The 24,495-nt window shown below is 35.2% G+C and overlaps 4 protein-coding genes across 4 annotated transcripts; 2 read left to right on the top strand and 2 right to left on the bottom strand.

Moving 5' to 3' along the window:
- Positions 1-706: 706 nt before the first annotated feature.
- Positions 707-4,373, bottom strand: LOC108833499 (gamma-aminobutyrate transaminase POP2, mitochondrial). Its single transcript, XM_056996466.1, has 19 exons — positions 4,217-4,373; positions 3,792-3,886; positions 3,612-3,696; positions 3,453-3,525; positions 3,261-3,358; positions 3,038-3,130; positions 2,880-2,953; positions 2,761-2,799; positions 2,585-2,673; positions 2,435-2,511; positions 2,261-2,335; positions 2,118-2,165; positions 1,944-2,027; positions 1,778-1,865; positions 1,626-1,704; positions 1,386-1,479; positions 1,234-1,312; positions 1,015-1,130; positions 707-907 (listed from the first exon to the last, which is right to left on the bottom strand). Exons 1-19 carry the CDS (start codon positions 4,259-4,261, stop codon positions 830-832), a joined length of 1,509 nt encoding a protein of 502 aa, XP_056852446.1. The 5' UTR covers positions 4,262-4,373; the 3' UTR covers positions 707-829.
- A 492-nt stretch (positions 4,374-4,865) lies between these two features.
- Positions 4,866-7,052, top strand: LOC108833501 (protein IQ-DOMAIN 5). The gene is made up of 6 exons (XM_018606920.2): positions 4,866-5,096; positions 5,291-5,394; positions 5,504-5,719; positions 5,863-6,087; positions 6,177-6,290; positions 6,544-7,052. Exons 2-6 carry the CDS (start codon positions 5,320-5,322, stop codon positions 6,742-6,744), a joined length of 831 nt encoding a protein of 276 aa, XP_018462422.1. The 5' UTR covers positions 4,866-5,096; positions 5,291-5,319; the 3' UTR covers positions 6,745-7,052.
- A 32-nt stretch (positions 7,053-7,084) lies between these two features.
- LOC108833500 (probable protein S-acyltransferase 20) lies at positions 7,085-12,802 on the bottom strand. Its single transcript, XM_056996467.1, is given in 13 exon segments — positions 7,085-7,963; positions 8,077-8,277; positions 8,378-8,458; positions 8,556-8,684; positions 8,775-8,846; positions 8,933-9,001; positions 9,133-9,518; positions 9,521-9,550; positions 9,553-9,673; positions 9,761-11,627; positions 11,823-11,890; positions 12,033-12,166; positions 12,255-12,802. Coding segments are annotated over 10 exon segments (2,013 nt in total). The 5' UTR covers positions 9,806-11,627; positions 11,823-11,890; positions 12,033-12,166; positions 12,255-12,802.
- A 2,789-nt stretch (positions 12,803-15,591) lies between these two features.
- LOC130501627 (protein FAR-RED ELONGATED HYPOCOTYL 3-like) lies at positions 15,592-19,288 on the top strand. The gene is given in 9 exon segments (XM_056996468.1): positions 15,592-15,821; positions 15,993-16,159; positions 16,162-18,113; positions 18,188-18,247; positions 18,328-18,396; positions 18,478-18,549; positions 18,661-18,729; positions 18,827-18,871; positions 18,981-19,288. Coding segments are annotated over 8 exon segments (2,481 nt in total). The 5' UTR covers positions 15,592-15,821; positions 15,993-16,002; the 3' UTR covers positions 19,038-19,288.
- The last annotated feature ends 5,207 nt before the right edge of the window (positions 19,289-24,495 follow it).

Raw genomic sequence — 24,495 nt, 5'->3', positions numbered from 1 at the left:
CCAACTGCTTTATGAAAAATGAACTTATCTTGTCCATTTTCCTCTATGACAGGAAACGTTTTTGATAAGTAAATATGTAATTAGTCAATGATAAATTATTTATGTCAATCACTTCCAAATGTTATGAGAAATGTTTTGAATTTCACAGGTTCAATAAATATTCAAATTAATCAACCTTGTGGATCTTGATCTTTCTAATTTCAATGACAACTTGCGTTCGGTATTTACAATTTCTCGGATATTTTAACCTTACTCAATTTGTAAACAACAATAGTGAGATAAGGCTCGGCAATAATCACTTGAGTTGAAAATTGCCAAACGCATATCTCAACAGCAGCCGTCAAAAGGACACAGAGTGTTGGAATTCCTGCCAAATCTGCAAGTAATGGTCCTCCACTGTAGTGAGTTATGGGGGTCAATACAGTATCCACCTAATGTTGCTTCTTTTTTGACATATCGCATAGTGCCTTTACGGGAATCTTTACCGTTAGGATTTCGAGGTGTATACGCACTCAAGGAGATTGTTCTGAACTGAAGTACATTGGTGACCATATATACCCATTGGCCTTGATGATCAAAGGAGGAGAGATGGAACCTGATCTTTCATGAAACAGATTCCGAGGAGAAATCCCTGAATAGGTTGCTCTACTCTCTAGTGAAAGCACTTGTGGTGCCATTTTGCATAGACTCTGATGCTCGAGAAACAGAGAACTAAAGTTGGATGATTTATTATGCATATAACTGAAAATGTGCATGTGCAAGATAAAGGCAAACAGTTCAAGAAGAGAGATAGGAGATTCTAGACAACAACTTTTGGTTTATTTGCTTCTCACTTCTTTTGCTGAGTCTTGAGTTCTTTTACCCTCTCTTCTGTAGCTTTCAGTGCTTCCCCGTAGATAGTTATCAACTGCAAAAATGATAAAACGCCCAATTAGAGAAAATTAAAGAGAGAGAGAGAGAGGGTTGGAAGATAACTGGTCACAAGAAAATGTCTCAAGAAAATCGTAAATTCACCTCATCGATCTCTTCAGGTGAGATAATGAGCGGTGGAGACATCATTATGCTATCTCCTGCAACGCGGACTAACATCCCGCGCTTCTGGCACTCGGCTCCAAAGTATGCGCCAACACCTGGTAACATCAGTTGAAAATGGTGTAGGGACTTAAGTAAGATAATGAGTTTAGGAGAGGAGATACTTTTTGTTTAGTCATGAGAGAGAGAGAGAGACTTTACCCCATTCTGGTGGAAATGGTTCGTTTGGTGACTTGTTGTCTGTAAATTCAGTCCCGAGTATCAAACCAGTTCCCCTTATCTGAAAAAACATCACAAAATGCCTGAATGTTTAATCAAATACTTCAAAACAAAAGCCGGTGAGTAAACTATACCTCTCCAATAATAGGACTAGTCTTGGCAAAGGCTTTAAGACCATCTTGAAACCTTGGGGCAACTGTGGCAACGTGCTCTGGCGTGTTCCTCTCTCTGTAATATGAAATATTAACGTCAAAAAAACGATGATAAAGAAGAGAGAAAATTAATAATCAACTATGTGAAAGATTTTGAGCTTTTGGCAAATTGCAGTTTTAAACACAGTATACTTGAATGAACTAGCAAAGTGACAAACTTACTTGTATATCTTTAACGCTTCAATTGCTACAGCACATGAAACTGGATGACCAGAATAAGTAAATCCATGCGAGAAAGCACCTGAAAATACCAAAAATGGTTTGAAGATCAGAACATTGGATTGTAACCACGTTGAGCATAACTAAAAACGTACCTAGCTTGTTGCTTTGAGAATAAATGACATCTGCTACTTCTTGACTCATAAGAATGGCTCCAATCGGCATATATGCTGAAGACAATGCCTGCATATGTATTTTAACATTTACCAAACGTCCGGGGAAAGTTGTAAATAGAGATAGAAGGCTACTAATCAGTCTCACCTTAGCTAAGGACACAAGATCTGGCTTGATGTTGTATTTGTCACAGCCAAACATGGTCCCGAGCCTTCCGAATGCACATATGACCTTAAAAGGCCAAACAAAATACAAATGGTTAACGAGATCTTTTCTTCTTGATCGATTTTGGAGTCATGGTTTAGTTAGATATGCACATACTTCATCTGCGATGAACAGGATATCATACTTCTTAACAACAGCTTGAATCTGCAGTACAGAAAGAGACCAATATTCTTGGTAGTTAGTACCAAGAAACAGCATAATCATTGGATAAATGTACCAGCAAAGTTTATGGATATGACCTTTTCAAAGTATGTAGCAGGTGGAGGTATCACACCACCAGCACCCATGACTGGTTCAGCGATAAAAGCACCAATCTAAGTAAGAAGACATTTTGTGTTAGATTGAGATGCTAACATCATCTTTAGCGATTATAAAGATGGCAATTTTTCGTAAGTAATGAATTGAATGTTTACTGTTTCTGGTCCCTCTTTAATGATGAGATCCTCTAAATTCTTGGCTAATCTGGTTGAGAACTCCTCTTCCGTTTCACCTATACAAACGATCCCAAGGTTAGAATCAAAGATTACTTTTACTTGTAAATTGGAAGCGAGAGTCACTCATACCTGGAAGATGAAAACGCCAGTAGTGAGGGCAATCTGTGTGTAGCACAAATGGTGCTGGTAAATCAAAGTTTTGGTGCAGAGCTGGAAGGCTGGAAAATAAAACGGATTACATTTGTTAAGTAAGAAAAGAATCTTTGGCACTTCTTCTAAAAGAGGTACTATATATTTGATCTTACCCGGACAAACTTGCTGATATTAGAGTGGAGCCATGGTACCTGAAAATCACAACACAGCACTTATAAGCAACTTCAGTTGTTATAAACACAAAACGACAAAGCAAATATCCTTTTCTCACGATTTCTTTCTTGCGATAAACTTTTTCTTCTCAGGCCTTCCAAGTGCGTTATTGTAGTACCAAACAAGCTTGACCTGCATATACATCACATGAGATTTTAAGAGCTAATCTTATATGTCAACTGCTTAGGAAATAGAACGGTGTATAGTTATGGAAACCTGGGTATCATTGGCCTCTGATCCACTGTTTGTAAAAAAAGCTTTGGCCATTTTGTTAGCAGTGAACATGTCTAGAAGATCCTTGGCAAGATCCTGTTTTGCAGGAAAAGATATCAACAGTGATCAAATTCTCTTTTTTATTAACCTATCAAGTATACTGCCCTCCCTGAGTGTAGAAAACACATTATGACAATGACACCAATAAGGAAAATTATGAGAGTACCAGAGAAGGCTTAGTAGTACGGTTCCAGAAGGAGTGATAAAAGGGCAAGGTTTTCAACTGCTCCACGGCAGCAGAAACAAGCCGTGGCTCATTTCCTCCTACAAGAATTTGGGGGCATAATGATTAGATCCATGAATGTACAAAGAGAAACATCAAGTCATATAATTCAGTAAGGAAAATGAGGAATAATACCCAAGGCAGTACACCAAAGACCAGCGAGAGAATCAAGATACTTTTTGCCATGGTCATCATACACATAACTTCCCTGTAAGAAGAACAAAAGGAAAAGAATGTAACACTCTAACATTGACGAATGTATTAATCAAAAAAAAGAAAAGAAGGAAGGGTGACCTCGGATTTAGCAATGATCAAGGGATGTAAATCAGCACTCTGCCACCCAGCTGTAAAAGGTGCCAGCATATCATGCCCTTTAGACCTGCTTAGAAACATTATCTCATCTCCACTATTCATCACAAGCTCATAATAAAGCCTTTTAGTAATTTACAGAAAATCAAGAAGCATGAAACTGACCCAACTATGGTTTGCTTCTGGGGTGAAGCCTCTGTAGTAAAGATCCTCGAACCAGACGTGTATTGTGAAGCAGCATACCTGCTCTGCAAAGTAACCTGCCATATAAGAGAAAGGAAGATAATATTATCATTAAGAGGTTTGAGCCGAGAAAGATGGATCACAATCACTTTTTTTTAAGTTGGTCTATAAAAGAAAATTCCTTACAAGATCACTGTTTGGGTTATTTATTATATAAATTAATGAAAAAGGTTCCCTGATTACTGGAGAATCCCCAAAAAAAAGAAAAGAATACTCCTTTTTTTTCATCAAGATCCATGTCAAAGGATGGGAATATCAATTTGGAGATTCGAAAAAAAAGACAGTTTAACATTCATCTGAATACTGAACTACTAATAACTAAGTCGATGATATCGAGATCAGAGAACCTGAGAGGAACGAGCCATCCGTCGGAGGCTGTTGATCACTGCCATTTCTCCTTAAGACAGAAGAAACAGAGAGTGATGATCAGAGAAGATGTAATCTGTCGAATGAGATGAGAGTGAACGTTTTTATTTTGAGATTGGTTTTTAAAGAGATCATCTTCTTATTATTATAACACACATCTTTGAGTTCCATTTGATTTTGAACTATGACGTGTCATTGAGTCATTATTGTTTTACATTATTTTAGTGTTTTTTGTTCACACAAAATTTAATTTTGGCAGCCATCATATAACGCACCAACTAGGCCAACTGGTAGATAAATTATATAAGTACATTTCAAATTTGGTTACATTATATAAAATAAAGTTAGTACGAGAAAATTAATTATGATTTCATACGGTGGAGAGGTAAAGGATAAACTGTAGTGATTGGTTACCTTCTTTAACATATGCACCAAAAGATTACGGATTGAACCATAATTACTACTTTCACTACAAATGAGTCACATTCATATCTCAGATGACAACAACAGGTCACATCAGATTAACACCTTTCTCATTCAATTATTATTATTGTTTATATAGTATAAATGCATGCATTAAACATACAAAAATCGCTGACAAAAAAAATAAATATCTGAAAAGTAAACTGCTTGCCGTTTTACCACGGCGCAATGTAGCACCTCACGACTGCTTGCAATCATTCATTCATGCATTCGTATCTGAAGAGAGGAGAGGGAAAACGATAAAAAAAAAAAAGAATCATTTTTTTTGACAAGTCAAGTCCTATCTGTAATAATCCTTCACATACTTGAGAGTTAAAGAGATAGAAGATCAGTGACTGAAGAGTGAAGAAAGATCACTCAGTCACTCACACACCGCCGGTAAAGTTTCTAACTTTGCTTCTTCTCCTCTGTTCCTTGATCAGTTGTCCTCTTTTGATTACAAAGCTTCCTTATTTCTTCCTATAAATAGTTGTTGTTGTAACTGTTGCTTTTAAATTTGCTTACTGATCAAAACCCAGAAAGAAAGTTTGTTTCTTTTTAAGTAATTCAGTTGGTAAAATGCAATCCTGCAGGTTGTTGTTGTTCTCAGCTTGGTGATACAATGGGTGCTTCTGGGAGATGGATTAAAGCATTGGTTAGTTTCAATAAGTCAAGGTCTTCTAACAAGGATGATCATGTAATATGCTCTCACACTGATATGATGCCTATCTTGGTTTAAATATTGTCTATAACCTCCATTTATTTTTTTGTATTTGTTGCATATAATGTTTGTTGAATTGGTTAAGGTGAAGGTTGCAAGCAAAAGCCGGTTTAGGAGAAAACATTCAGTTGATTTAGATGCTGAGAAGCAGCTTCATGAAGATGGATTTGAAGATTCATATGCGCATAGTGTGATAGATGATACTGGAGTCTCTACTTCAACTTCACTACAATCATATAAAGAGCAAAGTAAGGAACATTATGCTGCAACACGCATTCAAACAGCTTTTCGAGGCTTTCTGGTATGTGTTTTCGCCTCGTTTGTGTTGTTTTTTTTTTTTTTTTGAATATTTTCGTTTGTGTTGTTGTCATTTGCTATTACCCTTTTCACTTCTACTCTATGGCTTTTTCACTATACTGAGAAAGAGATTGTACGTTTTCTCAGGCTAGAAGAGCTTTACGAGCGTTGAAGGGATTGGTTAGACTTCAAGCTCTTGTTAGAGGACACGCTGTGAGAAAACAAGCAGCTGCGACGCTTCGGTGCATGCAAGCGTTAGTGAGAGTCCAGGCTCGTGTACGGGCTAGACGTGTTCGCCTCGCCTTGGAGAGTGAAACGCGTCAGAAACTACAGCAACAGCTAGCAGATGAAGCCCGAGTTCGAGAAATTGAGGTGACATGTCACCTACTTGTCTCAGTTATTTTTCTTGAGAAGAACTACGGTCATGTTAACTGTGTGTTATCATCATCTTCAACTCTCAGGAAGGTTGGTGCGATAGCATTGGTTCTGTTGAACAGATCCAAGCAAAGCTGATAAAGAGGCAGGAAGCTGCAGCTAAGCGTGAGAGGGCTATGGCTTATGCTTTGACTCACCAGGTTTACTTCACAACCTCTATGCTATTAAGAAATATTTGTTTAGAGTTTACTCATAACATGCCTGAATAGTCTGTCTCATTCTCATGGGACTAATCTTCAATCAAACACTATGATAGATATTTTCTTTCTTTATTTTTTTTATCTTCTTTACCTTATCTCAAGTCTCAACCCTTTTGATAGTTTCCGGTGCTGTTGTTCTTTGTGGCTTTAAAAGGATCTTTCTTTCTCTTACATATAAGTTGCGCTCTTGTAGTGGCAAGCAGGGACTAGGCAGTTATCTGCGGCGTACAATGGCTTTCAACCTGACAAAAACAACTGGGGATGGAACTGGTTGGAAAGATGGATGGTTGTCCGTCCATGGGAGAACCGGTTTCTTGATAGTTACCTCATGGAGGATGCGCAATTAGTAGGATCTCAGTCAGTGGAAAACTCACGCCAACGTCTCAAAAAGTAGCAGTTGAAGACAACTCTGCCCAAAACCAGAGAAGACGCAACTCCGACCCAATAAAACAGAGGCTTCCATAGAGCCCTTTGCTAGAATATATGTGAATCGTCACCTCAAGTCCCTCTCCCCTCGTCCCTGTACATACACAGCTTCTCTGATAAAGAGAACACACAAAAACATGGGAGAATGAACCGTGCTGATCAGGCTCTTGCCAATGTGTGTATATATATATATATATATATATATAGTACGTTATTTTGTATAAGTATTAATTTTTTAAAAAGAGTAATTACACTATCATAATAAGTTATTACATAGCTGATGATCTCTCAGCAAAGTGAAAGATACATCAAAGTGCAGGGGCAAACACTGGAAGCTGGTGTGAGGTGGAATCTCTTATGTATCTTGCATCTTGATGATGAAGTGTCGATGCCAATCTTTCTTGTCTTTCTCTTACTAAGCCCCCTTCACTTCTCTGGTTATTTCTTGTCGGTATATTAACCAGAGGTCCTCCAAAGAAGATAGAGTCACCTGTATATACCAGTCTTCTCTCGCCTTGCTGCAGAAGAGGAAGATGAGCCTTTAGCGCTGATGATACAGAAGATGGATCTTGAGGTGGAAGAATGGTTCTTGGATTCCTACTGCGGACTTCAGGCATTGTCGTTACAAGAGCTGATGAAACGTATCTCCCGGCTTCAGGATCCCAAACAACTGATGATGTCTTTCTCACATCTCTCGGAAGAGAAGTTGAAGGAGCAGAGAGAAACAAGTGTCCTCTGTGCATGTGATGTGTTGTTGTTGCAGAGAAGCGATGTCCACTTACTGTAGAATATTGAGGGAGAGGAGCAAGTTTGACTGACTCTTCATGAACATGTCTTGGACTACTTTGACTTGGTGCAGCAAGCGAGTTTCTAGAGAGAGATGACTTTAAATCATTGTTCCGTATCTCTTTCCTTGCAGCCACTTGTGCATCTGTGCTTATGACACTAACCGTGCCAATGGAACTAAGTTCATAATCAGGTAAATGGGGATTGTCTATTGGTCTTAGGACAGATGAAGATGCTCTGGCTCTAGCAGCTGCCCTTGCAGCTTCATTTGCGTCCAGCTTCGCTAGCTTCCATGCACTACGTCTGACTGGTCTTTTGGGAGCCTTGATGCCTTTCTCTGCTGCATCTGGATCCACGGTTGACGGGACCATGTGAGAGTCTAGTTGGGGAATGACTTCATCCTGAAATAGAAATAACAAGTGTTGAACTGGTGTAAGTCCAATACATGAACCTCCACCTTTAAAGGTTACATATAGGGACTGATTCCATAGATGATATACTCTTTGGAGTTTACCTGATTATCAAACACTCTAGGTGGAGTGCACCAGACTCCCTTTTTGTATGATAGACCGAGAGAGCTTCCACCACTAAAGCCGGTTGTGGCGGACCCGGTTGGAGAGTAGAGCACACTCTGAATCTCCTCGTCAACAGATACTCCAGCTGGAGCTTCGCTCATGGCTCTCATTGCCAGTAAATAATCATATGTTGTAAGTCCCTACCCGGATAAGAAAAAGACAACGCTCACATTGATTATATTGGAACATTGCCATCAGCAAAAACTATAAACAACATAATAAACATAGCTTCTAGAGCACCTTTTTAATGAGCAACGTGTGGAAAAAGAGAAGATGGCTCAGATGATAACATGCCGGAATGGTAACAACAGTGCAAACACCCTTAACATAGCTTGCCAGAGAGACAAACATTAGGAACAAAACACCACAGGAGCTTGTTATATATTATCAATTATGCCAAAAAGCAACGAATGCTTACAACAACTGCCGCAAGAGGTGCTCGAGAGAAGCCGCTTCCGAGTCTATTGACAATTTCTGTCTCCATTCTCTTCTTATCAGCAAATACACGCACAATCACTGCAACTCCCACTGCTGCTTCAATAATGAGCTGATGAGGTTGAAAAGTATAACATATATCTATTATTAACGGTTTAAGTGAAAAGAAAAATATGTTCATTAAGAAAGCTTAATTACATACCCAAAGAAGGGTGGCAGTCATCAGCGATACAAAACTCATGTAGTTTTTGCGGCCGACACAATTGTTAAGCCACTGTATCATCATCCATTTAATTCCCCCAAGACAAGAGTTAGTAACCTAGCTGCAAGAAGAAAAGAACATCAGATAGAAAGTTTTACCTTGCAATGGTGATCGAACCCAACAACACATTTGTCACAGCTCCTACAATGCTTGCTGGATTTATGTACCTGTGACTCAGAACAACAAGTCTTACTTACACATCTAAAGTCTAAAGAGCATACGTACATACACAACAATAGGGACTTGATGTATCTTTCTGAATCTTGTAACTATGTTATTATTATTACTATTAATATACCTCAGAATTGCAAAACCTACAATATAAACCCACTCTGCTATTTCCCTGTTCTTCTTCCTGTTTCCAGCAGTCATCAAGAACAAACGCACAACAGAGGATAGCCAGAGGATTATAGCAAGATTTTCTAGTAACCGAGTCCACTCTTTCATCATCTCCCACAGAACCTCTGACACTAGAGTTTATTGCTAAGGTAGAACTCATTGAGACACCTGAACTAGGACAAGACCGCAACTGACTGCCAGTTTCATTAAAGTCCCTGGAGATATCTCTGGCCGATAAGGGATGAGGCAAGTCAAATATCGACATATCTGCAGGATTAATAGAAGTACACCGAACATAGAGAACGAATACAAGAAGAGCCTGCAGATACGCATAATCCATCAAACACACAAGAAGAGCTTTATGGAAGTATAAAGCTTGAACATACCACCGGAGAGTAGACACCGATCAAAACGTGTTCCCAAACGCGTCCTCCGGCGAAAGGAGCGAAGAAAGCATAGTAAGCGACCACCAACAAGCAAAACACGGTAACACCAATCACCTGACAACCAAAATCATCGAACTAGTAACTATCGTCGATCGAAACATGCAGAAGTGAGTCCGATTCATTTCAGTGGAGTACTACTACCTGAAGAGTGTCAGCGGGAAGTTGCCAGCCATGTCTCCTCGCCATAGCTTCTGTAGCAGCGACAAGAACAATCGAAACTCTTAGTCACGTCACGACTGAGAAAATGGCAGTCTTTCTCTGACTGTGGCAGGTTTAGTCATAATTAAGTCTGACGCAGTTATATTATATGAGGAGTTGAGGACTAACTCGTAGACTAATAATACTAGTGGCATAGCCCCCGCGCAAGCGCGGGGTTGGATATGTTGTCGATGCGTTGTGTGGTTTTGTGTTTCTGAATTTGTATTTTTTTACGTTAACATTTGTTTTTTTGGGTTAACTATAATGTTGATGAATGAATCATTGGAAGTGAAACAGTTTGATTAGGTTGATACTAAAATGATAGTTGAATTGATATATGTAGATAGTCATACTTCTCGAATGCAGATAATGCATATATCATTTTCGTCGCTCTAGGTGTGTAATGAGTAGATCGATGTTATCTATTGCTTTAGTATTTTGATTGTAGTCTATAATGATTAAAGTAACTTGAAGATTAGTAGAGAAGATATTGTTGTGCTCTCTTATTAAAGTTAGTCAAATATGGGTTAGTCTCTTGATTAAGGAATGTTGTGGACTTGCTCCAAGATTTTGTTTGGTGTGAGAGATGATAAGAAAGAAGTGGCTCGTTAATATGTCTGTGTTATTTGTGAAAGGATATGGTGTTATAGATATGTTCTATTGACGGTTGGTATTTGGAGTTATTTTCCAAAAAAAAAATTACGTTTTTGTTAAGGACCAATTATTTAGAGGCAGTAGTTTTTGGAGTTAACGGTTTGTTATTTATTTCCTGTTTTTGATTATGTTTAATTGTTATTTTCAGTAGTTAAATTTTTCAGTATTTAATTGTTTGTTTATATGTGTTGATATTTTTAGATCTTAAGTTTAAAAATTGGTTTTAGCAAAAAAAAAAAGTTTTAAAATTGGGTGTAGTAGTAAATTCAGTGTTACGTGCTTCTAGTGTCTGTGTTTGTACTAATGAATGAGTATCTCATGTTTGTAATCAAAATCAACCACATTTGAAATCGCAACAACAGATCAGAAAACTACTTACTCTTCAAAGAATTACTCTTCATTTTTCCATTTGGTGATAGTTTTTAAAGCAGTAAGCCGTACGTACGAAGCATTACCTTTTAGAAGTTTATACCGACAATTTTATCTATCTTGAATACATTTTAAAAATAAAATAAAAGACCACTACTAAGCTTAGATTCAAGTAAAACCCGTCAAAGTTTCTGTAATATTCAGAAACAGAGATAAAATATCCGACGATAAAGGATAAACATCCACAGTTTTTGATGGGAAGCAAAGCTAGTAGCAGTTTTAAAAAACATACATAACCCTACGTCATCTTCACTGACCTTGTCTTTGAGAATCGCTAAACAAAACAGAGCAGGCATTTAGTCTTTAAAGCATATACTCTGCAGTTAATCATTAGTCAGGAGTTTCAATAGCAGCAACCCGTGCGTATCAAGCATTCCTTTTACAGTGGATTAAATTTAAAAGTAAAATAATAAATCATTGCTAAGTTTATAATCTAGTAAAACCCGTCAAAGATTCACTAATATTCTGAAACAGAGATAATTTATCCGAACAGAGGAAAAATGAAGAAGGAAAACCATAAAAAGTTGATAATGGGAAACAAAGCTAGTAGCAGTTTAAAAAAAAGATAGATAAGACGCTTGACGGGCCGATAGGATTTGTTATTTCCGCCCACACACGGGGGAGCTTGCGTTTCTTCTGAGCGTCTGAAATCTCCGGACCATCTGCTGCAGCACATTCCTCACACCGATCTCGTCTCCCAAAAAAAGATAGGTAGACAGTTACATTCCTGTCGTGGAAACAATAAGTAGACACTGTAAACTAATTTTAGAAGCAAAACGCAACAATCAATTAATCAACTATCAACAGTAGGTTGGAGTCATGTTCAAGGCTAAAGCTAACATGAAGACATTATGAAGCTCTACATAGATGTTACACAACTTGATATCCTAACTATATTTTGAAAGAGTCAGAGATAACGTACCGTTCTGGTGGTAGCTGCATTGTTCTTGAGATCGGACCCCTGCACAGAGTGTATTTCACTCACAGCATCTGCAGTAAAATAAAAGATGATTATAAATTTATCGTTTTTCATATATGAAGAAACGAAAAGCTTGTTCGAGTAAAAAAAAATTACAGAAACTAAAAGCTTGTTTAAAAAAAAACCAAAAAAAAAATTATAAACAATATGAACCTGTTCATCGAGGAGGAGAAGCGTTATCCTCATAAACTCTCCGTCCCAGAATCCGATGAGACGACCGACGGTCTGAGCAGATCTGCCTAGACGAAGAGTGTTGAATGTGGAGTAGGCGACGGCAGTGTGAGCACCTGATGAAGCCATTTTCACACCGGAGTTTAGAGACGTAAACGAAGGGGAAAAGCAGAGAAGTAAAGTTCAGAAACAAATAAAATTCACCATAGACGACATGGATATATAGGAGGATGGAGAATCCGTTAGAGGAAGAGAAATCGCGACGTCGGCAGAGATCGGGCGTAGAGTCACTAAGATCGAGAAATAAAACCAAATGTCGGAAGAGGAATCGACTGAAAAGAAGGATGACAAAGAAGGCAACGGGTGACCTGATTTCTGACGGCGCACACCAAAGTCGCCAAAGTCGAAGCCCAGGAAGTCGAAGCCCATTAAAACCATAATGAACCTATAAGAAACACGTTTTCAGAAAAAAATAAAATAAATAAAGGTGAGTGGGGCCCACAAAAACGCTGATGTGGCAGCAAGGGAGAGCCTCAACTGCCCCATTATATAATAGATTATACAAAATGACTCTGTGGCATTTTAATATTTTTTATATCTTAAATTAGCTACTTTTAATTTTTGTAAGTGGAAATCTTCGAGAAATTTTAGCGGTAAACTTTTGAATTTTTTTTTTTGCTAAATGTAAACTTTTGACATTAAAATGTATGAATTATAAATTTTATTTTTAGTGGAGTGATATGTAAGAAACAAATAAAATTGTTAAATGTAAATTTTTATAGAAAAAACAAAACTTTTCATTGTACATAATAATTATATATTTTATTAACATAATAGTTTTAAACATATTGTAAATATATGTTTCTATATGTATATTTTGAAAAACTCAAAATATAAACTAAATTTTGTTAGTTACAAAGTTCTTTTAAGAAAAAGCATATCGTAAATAAAACTGAAAAAAAATTATAAAGAAAGATATTATAAATTTCCATAATTCTCAAATAAATAGTAGAGTTCTAGAATGCTCTAAATACTGTAAGTTTTCGAGTTCTTAATTCGAGTTCGTTTAAACTGTTCTATAGATATATATGCAATACAAACTAAATATATGCTATTGACTGTACAAATGCCCATAAGAAGATATGTTTGGGAAATCCATATGTAGTTTTTGTTGTTTAAATAATTTAAACAAAAGTACAATCTTAACCGTTCATGGACCAACCATTAAAAGGCTAAGTCTGTTAGACTATATATTATTCATGATGCCATTAGTCACGCTTCATCTAAATTACCAAGGAAGTATTGGCACGCGCAACGCGTGCGCCGTGGGGAAATAATGGAACACAGTAGAGTAGAATGGTTTGAAACTTTGAATGTTTGTGCCGAATTGGTTTATCCATTTTAATAATTAAAATTACGATTGGTGTAAAAAGCTCTATTTTTTATCCACACTACATCACAACTGATATTAACACAAAATTCTGTATACATACATATATATATATATATTCATATTTTTCATTACTACTAGAATCGCATCATAGTTATTATGCATTTACCATTCAAAACTTTTGACTGTGTAAACTACTGATGTTTTATGATATTTTATAATTATTTAAAATTAGTTTAAATCTAATTATTTTTTATTTTCAATTTTTATCGTATTTGCACTCTATACCTATACAATTTACCATATTTAGTGATCTACCATAAATCCAGTTTTTCCCCACAATTTTGCTCACTCCATCATCACTTTTTCCCTCAAAGTTTTACTGTGTTAGGCAAATCCCTAATATCCAACTTCTTTTAGTATTTTGTCCTAAAATTAGTTAAACGAGATTTAACTTGCATATTCGCTAGAAAAGAATATATATATATATATATATATATATATATATATGAGTTTATATAACTAAAGTGAAATTTAGTTATTTAAATCTAATTATGTTTTTCAAGTTTCTTTAAGGTTTACCGTTAAATATTAACTATTTACTCTTAAAAAAATTATTTGGTCTAAAATTAGATAAACGAGATTTAACTTGCATATTCGCTAGAAAAGTTATATTTCTCTAAATGAGTTTATGTAACTAAAGTGAAATTTAGTTTTACTTTCAACAATTCACTAATTAAATAAATACATTTAATTTGTTCTCATATTAAATTTATTATATTTTATCTATTTTAGTTATTAAATTATTTGTTTTTCCTAATATAAGTTGTTTCAAAGTGTTTTTGTTTGTCATCGACTTTTACGTTTCAAAGTGTTTTATTGTTTAAAATAGAAATAGTTAAAAGTTCAATGTAAATATTATATTTATTAAATATATTATGACCAACTAAATTAAATAAGTTTTGTAATTAGTTGAATTATATATTAAATGATACTTAAAATCATTTCTTAATATTATTGTTTTTATCTAAACAACTTACATTCTGAAACATATGAAATATATAAATTATATGGTTTCTCTCGTTTTCAATACAAATAAAAATTTCAAAGTTATTTAAAGTGAATGTCACAAGTTCTATATCCAAAATGTCTAAAGTCTAAATTTTGTTTTGTCTTTATTTCAAATATATATTTTACTTTACGTGTGTGTATATATGCGTGTGTGTGTAAAACTAATTTATACAAGTTTTATGGATCAAACGTATAATACATAAAATGTAACTTTTATTAATTTGTTATTGATCTATCATAAATGTTATATATCACAAATCAAACAAACATCCATAGAGACACATGTTTGTACAACCATTCATTTTTTTATTATCAAAAGTTTCATATGTATATTTTACTAAAAAAATATCCGTACAGATGCACGAATCAATCTCTAATTATATTTTACTCATTTTTTTTGGGAAACATTCCATTTAAACAAAGTGGTTGTAGTTTATGATTGCCCATAACTTACATTCATATCTCTCATGGTAGAATGTAACCACAAGAATGTTATTACTTATTTAGACTAATAATATTGAAATAATTAGTTGAAGTATAATAATAAGTATAACACAATATATTTTGCTATATGTCACCATTCAAACAATATTCAACATTACTTATTTTATAATAACTGAATTTGTTACACAATATACTTTTTATACAAATGATATTTAACTGTATTATCTAGTTTTTTTGTCCGCAATACAAAATAAATTATTTCTAAAAAAACAATATACATATCATATTTACTAGATATCACCATTTAAACAATATTTGTTATATATTAACCGAATTTATTATATAAGGTAACATTTTTCAGCTACAAACTACAGTTAAACAATGTTGTATTATCAAATACATGCACCGCCTAATAAATAGTTAAACGATGTCGTATTATCTAATCTGTTTATCCAATACAGCTTAATAAATAGTGAAACGATGTCGTATTATCTAATGCACGCATCACCTAATAAATAGTTAAACGATGTCGTATTATCTAATCCGCTTATCCGGCACAGCTTAATAAATTGGCACCATACCCACCACACCAAACATGGTGCTGCTTTTAGACAGAAAAAAAACCCTAGAAACCAAAGAAAAACAGAAGCAATCGTGCCTCCTCCTCCTCCGACCACTCGCTTCCTCAGATCGCGTGAACGTCACTCGATTTATCTCTTCTCTCCCTTATCATTCGCAGATCGAAAACCCCAACTCGCACCGATCAGCGCGTGCCTCCTCCTCCTCGCAACGAGATTTCAGATTGGTGGTTTCCGATTCTCCGCCTTGTTTCTCCAACCTCCACTTCTCTTCTCCTCCGTACGAAGGTAACTCCATCTCATTTTCTCACAGTGAACCGCTCTCGTCGTCTCGATTAAATCCGCAATTAGATTCTGTATCAAAAAAAAACATGCCTTGATTATGTAATAATAACGAATCACTACTTTATTTTAGAAACAAATGTAATTTTGACCTAAACTAAACGCAAATTGTCACAGTAGCTTTGCCATGGACATAGATCTTCATCTACACTCAGGTGAACTCTGCAAAGAAGATGACAACAACAATGTCTTGCACAATTCAGACATTGGTAGTAAGATCGAGGAGGACGATGTCGTTATGGGTGTCACAACCTCTGAGTTGGTCGACTACACAGAAAGTATAAACTTGAGCCGCTCAACGGCATGGAGTTCGATTCACACGGCGAAGCCTACGCCTTCTACCAAGAGTACTCACGTGCCATAGGGTTCAACACGGCGATACAGAACAGTCGCAGGTCCAAGACCACTAGGGAGTTTATAGACGCTAAGTTCGCTTGCTCTAGGTACGGTACCAAGAGAGAGTACGATAACAAGTCTTTTAACCGTCCGCGAGCTAGGCAGAGCAGCAACAAGCAGGACCATCATAATATGTCTGGTGGTGGTGGTGGGAGGAGGGCTTGCGCGAAGACTGATTGTAAAGCTAGCATGCATGTTAAGAGACGGTCTAACGGGAAATGGGTGGTTCACAGCTTTGTCAGGGAGCATAACCACGAGCTTGTGCCAGCTCAGGCTGTGACTGAGCAGGCGAGGAGGATATACGCTGCTATGGCTAAGCAGTTCGCTGAGTATAAGCTCTGTGATGCGAAGAGTTCTCACGAGAAAGGTCGGTCGGGAGTTGAGACAGGGGATTTCAAGACTCTGCTTGAGTTCTTGGAGAGGATGCAGGGTTTGAGTTCGAACTTTTATTACGCGGTGGATCTCGGAGATGACCAGCGTGTGAAGAATGTGTTTTGGGTTGATGCGAAGAGCAGGGGCGGTTATGTTAGTTTTTGTGATGTTGTTTCTTTAGACACGACTTACGTGAGAAGCAAGTACAAGACGCCGCTTGCTATTTTCGTCGGTGTGAATCAGCATTATCAGTATATGGTTCTTGGATGTGCTTTGCTATCCGACGAGAGTGCGGTTACCTTCTCTTGGTTGATGGAGACTTGGCTGAAGGCGATGGGTGGACAAGCTCCGAAGGTTTTGATCACTGAGCAAGATTCTGTAATGAACTCTGTTGTGTCTGTAGTCTTCCCTAACACTCGGCATTGCTTTTTCCTTTGGCATGTGCTGAGTAAGGTCTCTGAGAATCTCGGTCACAAGGAAGATTTTACGCAGAAGTTCGAGAAGTGTGTTTATAAGTCATGGAAGGAGGAAGACTTTGCGAGGAGATGGTGGAAGATTCTTGCTAAGTTCGGCCTCAAGGAAGATCAGTCGATGCAGTCTTTATACGAAGACCGGAGGAAATGGGCGCCGACCTACATGAGTGATGTTCTTTTGGCGGGGATGTCCACACCTCAGAGAGCTGACAGTGTCAACGCTTTCTTAGACAAGTACTTGCACAAGAAGACCAGCGTACAAGAGTTTGTGAAACTATACGATACGATTCTGCAAGATAGATTCGAGGAAGAAGCCAAGGCTGAGTCCGAGACGTGGAACAAGCAGCCGACGTTGAAGTCTCCGTCACCGTTTGAGAAGAGTGTCTCCGAAGTCTACACTCCCGCCGTGTTCAAGAAGTTCCAGGTGGAAGTTTTGGGCGCGATCGCGTGTAGTCCGAGGGAGGAGAACCGAGACGCGACGTGCTCTACTTTTAGAGTTCAGGATTTCGAGAACAGCCAGGAGTTTGTTGTGACATGGAACCAGGCCAAGGCGGAAGTCTTTTGCATCTGTCGGTTGTTTGAGTATAAAGGCTATCTATGCAGACACACGCTCAACGTTCTTCAGTGCTGTCATCTCTCTTCCATCCCCTCGCAGTACGTACTGAAACGGTGGACGAAAGACGCGAAGAGCCGGCAGTTTTCATCAGGAGAGCCGCCTCAGCAGTTGCAGACGAGGCTGCAGCGGTACAACGACTTATGCCAGAGAGCGTTGAAGCTGAGCGAAGAGGCGTCATGCTCTCAGGAGAGTTACAACGTTGCGTTCCTTGCGGTTGAAGAAGCTTTGAGAAACTGTGCTGGTGTTAATACTTCCGGGAGAAGTGTTCCAGATGTGGTCAGCTCACCAACTCAAGGTCTGGTTTCTGTGGAGGAGGATAACCAGAGCAGAGGCGCAGGAGGCAAGGCGAGCAAGAAAAAGAATCCAACGAAGAAGAGAAAAGTAGCTTTCTTGTTTTAAAATCTCTGCTTGCAATACAAGTTGGGAGTTTTATGATCCTGACCACGGATTTGCAGGTGAACTCAGAGCAGGAGGTTATGCCGCCAGTTGCAGCGCCAGAGAGCTTGCAACAGATGGTCTGTCCTTTTGTTGATATGTCGTATCAATCACCTGTTAAACTAAAGTCCCCTAAGTATTTGATAATTTGTGTGTGCAGGATAAGTTGAATCCAAGGACAGTTGGCATTGAAGGTTATTACGGAGCACAGCAGAGTGTGCAAAATATGGTAAACTATGCACACAAAACAAATGTTATCTATTCTCTTATATGTGTATGCAGTTTGTGGTGTGATTATGTGTGTTTACAGGTTCAGCTGGACTTAATGGGTGGGGCAAATCGCGATAACTTCTATGGGAATCAACAAACAATTCAAGGATTGGTATGAAAAATCCGACCATCAACACCTATCTGTGTAACTAGTTTCTGCTCTTTTTATTTTGGATCATTAACTTTGGATTTTTAAAGAAAAATCCCAACTGGTTTTCTGTAGCGACAGTTGAACTCAATAGCACCAAGCTACGACGGTTACTACACTGCTCAGCCAGGCATCCATGGACAGGTACCTTACTTATTCTTGGCTCTTTCTCTTTCAAGAGCCTTGTTAAAAATCTTTTACCAATTTAAATTTGATCATTCTCTACTTTGTTCTTTCTTAGGGAGTAGATTTCTTCCGTCCTCCCAACTTTCCTTACGATATCCGGGTAAATTTTCATTCTAATTACATATTTATCTCTCTCTTTTTTTTTCATGTTCGGATCTACTACTACTGGTCAATCTCTGTTCATGGAAACATGTCATTTACTGTGACAGGATGATCCTAATGTGAGGACTACCCAGTTGCATGAGGACGCGTCTAGACACTCATAAACCAAACTGTGGCCTAAGGGCGATCAAATCTGAAAGAGCTAAAATCTCTGCAGAACAGAAGCCAGCGTGTACTAGAAGAAGCTCATTTGGCAATCAGTTTTTTTTTTTTGGAACAGAACAGAGAGCATTCTCTGTTTTATCAGCTCAAGTGTTAAAAATCGGATGTTGTATTGTTAATATTGTTTTCTGTTTGTACTTGATATGATCCCCAAGCTTGATCATTGACTTTTAGAGAGAGAGAGAGAGAGCAGTGTTTAGAGGATATTTCTCTGTTTATATAAATTTCGTTAATTCTTTTGATCAAGTTTCTTAAATTTGTAGTATCATATTAGTTCTGGTTTTGGATCAAGATTTAGGTTCTTAAATCTTGTTAATTCTTTTTTAATATTTCTTTCTAGTATCATACTAGTTCTGATTTTGAATCACAAACAAGATGGTACTGTGGTTTGCTATACGATCCTAATTAGGCATGGAAAATAAATCAGGAATTGAAAACCGAATTTGAATCGAATCAAATCGAAAGTGAAACTGAGATCGAATTGGAACTAGAAACTTTATCAGTTCAAGTTTGGTTTTTGATTCTTGATTTATATGCCGTTTAAGTTCTAATTCGGTTTATGGAAATTTAGTTAATTTCTGACATTGTGATCCTAACTAGAAACACCAAAGTAACAAAATCAACTGATTTTCATAAATAACTAAACAGTTCTATATATCTAAAAACAAAAATTCAAAAACAAAAAAAAAAAATCGAATGAACCAAATCGTAAACAGAATTCCTAAACCTAATCCCAATGCAAATGACACATTACCTTCCACATGCTATTAATGCCCATGCGATGAAAGGCATTTATAAAGTGACATACGAAATTGATTTTGGAGTGATTGATCAAAGTTGGTTTTGAGTTCAGTTCAGTAGAATCAAAAGTTATTCTTGTTTGGGAAAATCTTCCATCCTAAATCTTTCGACGATTCCAGGAGTGTAATCGAGTAATAGGTGTGGATTTGCATCAGGGTCGATCTAGAGAAAGCCTGTAATATAGTATTTGATTGAGATTATATATTTTCTTCAATTAAAGAGAACTTTGTTTACATTTGTATGTAAATATAATTATAATTCTTTTGATTATAGTAACATGGATGGTTAATCGCCACAAAGTGGTGGGGAGAACAGGAGAAGCTTCACTAATGCACTCATTGACCTAAATCAAAGCTTAACTGTGTTTGATGACGCCGGAGGATCTTCCCTTCCATGTTAGTGTGGGTATGGTTGTGTCATGTTTTTTTTTTTTTTTGAATGAAAAAATCAATTTTTACTGATCCATAGTTTGGAAACTGGGTTATTAAGGTACAAAATACCAACTTTACCACTAAACAAATGTGATTTAGACGTCGTGTTTTTCCTCTCTCTTATATATTTCACATGTGGCGTTCAAAAATTATATATATTCATGGGGGACTACATCTGTTTTAACTGGATTCTAAAAGGGAAAATTTGCATTTATGCCTATACGAGAGGCTCCAATTGGAAACTTACCTCTCTAAAAGATTCACTGTTTCCGGAGACCAAAAACACCCCTATTCCTATATTACCTACATGGCATTAGGTCTGGCATAAAGCCTGCAATTCCACTTGCATCTACTGTTTGGAATGACAAATGATCACCTTCTTATTCTTATGAGTTTTCTTCTCGTTTTCTTTCATGTCTTGTTTCATCTCTTTTTTTTTTTTCTTTTTTTCTTCACATACGAAACAATTTTTAATATTTCACACTCATTTCACTTTTGATTTTACCATCTATTTCATATAAGGATTCAATTTTTTTTAGAGACATGTTCATTAAAACATTTACAGTGTTGATTTTTTTGTGATTTTTTTTTATTTAAAAATCGAGACTAGCCACTGCGTTTGGGCTTCTTTTTCACCTGCGGACAGCGCGATGTATGCGTCGATGGCTCGAGCTCAGCCTTCGTCGTCCTCCAAATCAGCCTCACCCGAACAGGTGGTTGAAAAAGCTTGATGACCAACTATGGCTGGTCTTCAAATTTTGCCTCTTTTGTTCTATTTTACCTCAACACTTAGGAATTTGATGTATAAGTCACACAAGTTCATACGTGATCTTCTAGTAAAATTCTCACTATGATTGTCTAAATTGAAATAAGTTTATGCATTTTATAGATAATGTTATTTTAATGTTAACAAATCTTGTAGCATATTACAAAATTTGTTAACTCACTAACATATATTCGTAACATATTACCAAATTTTTAACATGTTAACAAATTTTGTATCTTGTTATAATTTTGTTAACTCGGCAAACATATTGTAAAAATGTTGGTGGTCAAATTATTGATGAATTATAATGTAGTTCTATCATAAACTTAGTAAAAAATGATGTTATTTTAATGTTAACAAATTGTGTACCATGTTAGCGAGATTATAGTTGATGTTATTTTACAGTTGACAAATTTTGTATCATGTTACAATCTTTGTTAACTCGCTAACATATTTTGTAACATGTTAACAAATTTTGTATCATGTTACAATCTTTGTTAATTCGCTAACATATTTTGTAACATGTTAACAAATTTTTGTATTTTTTTTCAAAATTTGCTAACTCTCTAATATATTTTGTAACATGTTTAGTGATTAATTTTCCCGTTTATTTATGGATTAATATTGTAAATGGCAAGAATGAAAAAAAAAAAAAAAACTATAACAAATAAAGAGATGAGATATGAAAAGAGAGTGCGAAGAAATTGAATAAAAAATAAAGTTTCAAATCTATAGGAAAATAATAATAATAAAAGTTTAAAATAGAAAGCAAAAGAATATTGTGAGGGGAACAAGGATTGCAATGTGCAGAGAGCCAGAGAGTGTCAGAGAAAAAAGACCACATGAGAATAAGAGAGAAAGAGGATATTTCGGTCAAACGAAAAGCAAGATTGTGTCATATGAAGTTGAAACGTCCATCCATAGACAATGCAAATATTGGTCATTTATATGGGTAGTTCACCAATTGTCCCATTCTAAAATTAAATATGGTGTGATTTTATTTCTAGTAAAACTGCATAAAAATACAAATTCACAAAATCTTGGTGTTTTTATGTATAGTGTTTACACCCAATATATTATATACTCAATAATTTACAAAGTGAGTAGCTTTATAATAGTTAACATTATACTACATAGAAAATCAAAATTTAAAAATATTATATAAAATATTATTTATTATTCAACTCCTACATATTATTTACAAAACTATGTTAACAATATTTTAGTACATAAAAACAATAACTCAAGGTTTTCATGGATCCATGGACCAAAATTATTGTTTTGAATTTTTAAAGAATTTTTTTTTCAAAACAATTAAACTATTTACAAGTGTTAAATATATTACTTATGACACCACATAAAACAAAAATTAAAATATACTTTTTGATAAAATTTATTTTGTTTTAATATTTTTGCATTATTATTATAAAAAGGTTGACTTTTAATATTATAGACTTTTGTAGTTGCACAAGTACATATATGGATTTTAATATTATATCTTTCATAATAAGTATCGTTTAAGATTTATGCACATAAATTAAGAAAATTGCTAAATTTTCTATTTTATCCCTATTTGATATAGTTTTTATTTGTGTTATTATTAATATCTGATTAAAATAAAACAGTAAAAATAGAAAATTGTTTAAAATATACATTGAAAATGTAAAATAATGTTAATAATAAAATAAAATTTAAAATTTAAATCTAAAACAATATTTAATATAAATTTAGAGAAAACATACTTTTGCAGCTGCCATAAGTACAACCATATATATATATAAAATATATATATATATATAAATATGGAAAGGAACAACATGTATATAATTATATATATATATAAATATGGAAAGGACAACATGTGATCTTTTCCAAAACTATCTATTGCATATTTGAATTGATTGATGCATAATTCTAACACAAGCAGAACGATGATGTAGTTCCCTATTGCATAGCATATGTCAGAATCATATTATGGTTTTCTTGAAAATTCTTACTAGTTTCCTCTTTCCTCTTTGGTCGTCGTCTTGTTTAATCATTCGAACTCGAAGTCATCTACCACCGTCAATTAGTTTTTTCCTGTCAAATTAGTTGTGTCCATTTTCTTCCTAATAAACTGTGTAAATAATATATAAAATTAATATAAAAATTGATATAAAGTTGTATAATTATTAAAAAGTACAACTAAACAGTATTTCTAAAATTTGTTGATATATAAAAGAAGCTAATAATATTTCGTTAAAAATTATATTTTAAAAAACAATTGAAAAAATTGAAAATCATTTTAGTAATAAAATTTATAGTTATAAAAACTAGAAATACATAATATTTCAAAATTATAAATATTATTATATTTCTATTATTATGTTATTTACGTCATTATTGAATTGATTTATTTTTATAATGATGTATAATTTACTGTCATTTCAAAATAATTACAAAAAATATAAATAAGTATTAAATGTAATTATCTATATCACTTTTATCCTTTAGGTGTTTCATCATTTTTAGTATATCATGTCATATTTATTTAGTAAAAGTGATGATAAAAAGATAAATGTCAAATTATTTTTCAAATAAAATGTCTAGAGGACTATATCTATTATAAAACACTAGTGGTAATTTTCCTTCCTTAGCTTATCACCACGATGGATTTCAGTAATCGAAATCTTAATTAATTAATATAGTATGCAAGAGTGAAGAAAGTATCTATCTGACACACTAGGACATGCCTTGAAACTTCTTATGAAATTTAGTAAGACAGACAGTTTCCTATACATCATGGTTAAATTGGGGTTTTTAAAATACGTAATATAAGAACGGTATCTTAACTTTTAATTAAGAAAAATTAAGAACTATCTCTTAAATATTTAAACAACCATGCAATAAACATGGCATGCTATTAGCTGCATGTCCTTGATTTTACTTCTCTGGGGAAACAATCTTGAATTTATGTATGATGTTTTTTTTGTACACTAATTTATGTATGATGTTGGTGACCTTATAATGTTATTAAGTATCGTATACGAAAAGTATTTCTTTTGAAACTATTTTTAGTGGATATTCATAATCTACTAATCGTTTCGCTGATTAAAACGGTCTACAGGCATACGGGTAGGCTATAGGTTGAACAAAATTGTCGGTGTAACCTATTCTGCTATACGTCTAATTTATTAAGATTATTTTTAAAATATGTACATTCAATGTAGTACTAGTGTATATATAAAACAAATTTCATCTCGTTACCAAGTGGTGCTGTATAATACGGCTATTGCACTGAGAGGCAACACAATATGAATATTATAACGTTTTGGTTAGGAAGAACGTAGAGGACATATGTCGTCGTCAGCTTTGTGACGATTATGAGTGAGGGACTTGTTTACTATTTTAAAATAATAATAA

Source organism: Raphanus sativus, unplaced genomic scaffold (assembly GCF_000801105.2).
Source record: "Raphanus sativus cultivar WK10039 unplaced genomic scaffold, ASM80110v3 Scaffold0235, whole genome shotgun sequence".
Classification (NCBI taxonomy): Eukaryota; Viridiplantae; Streptophyta; class Magnoliopsida; order Brassicales; family Brassicaceae; genus Raphanus; species Raphanus sativus.
This window is presented reverse-complemented; position numbering and strand designations above follow the sequence as displayed.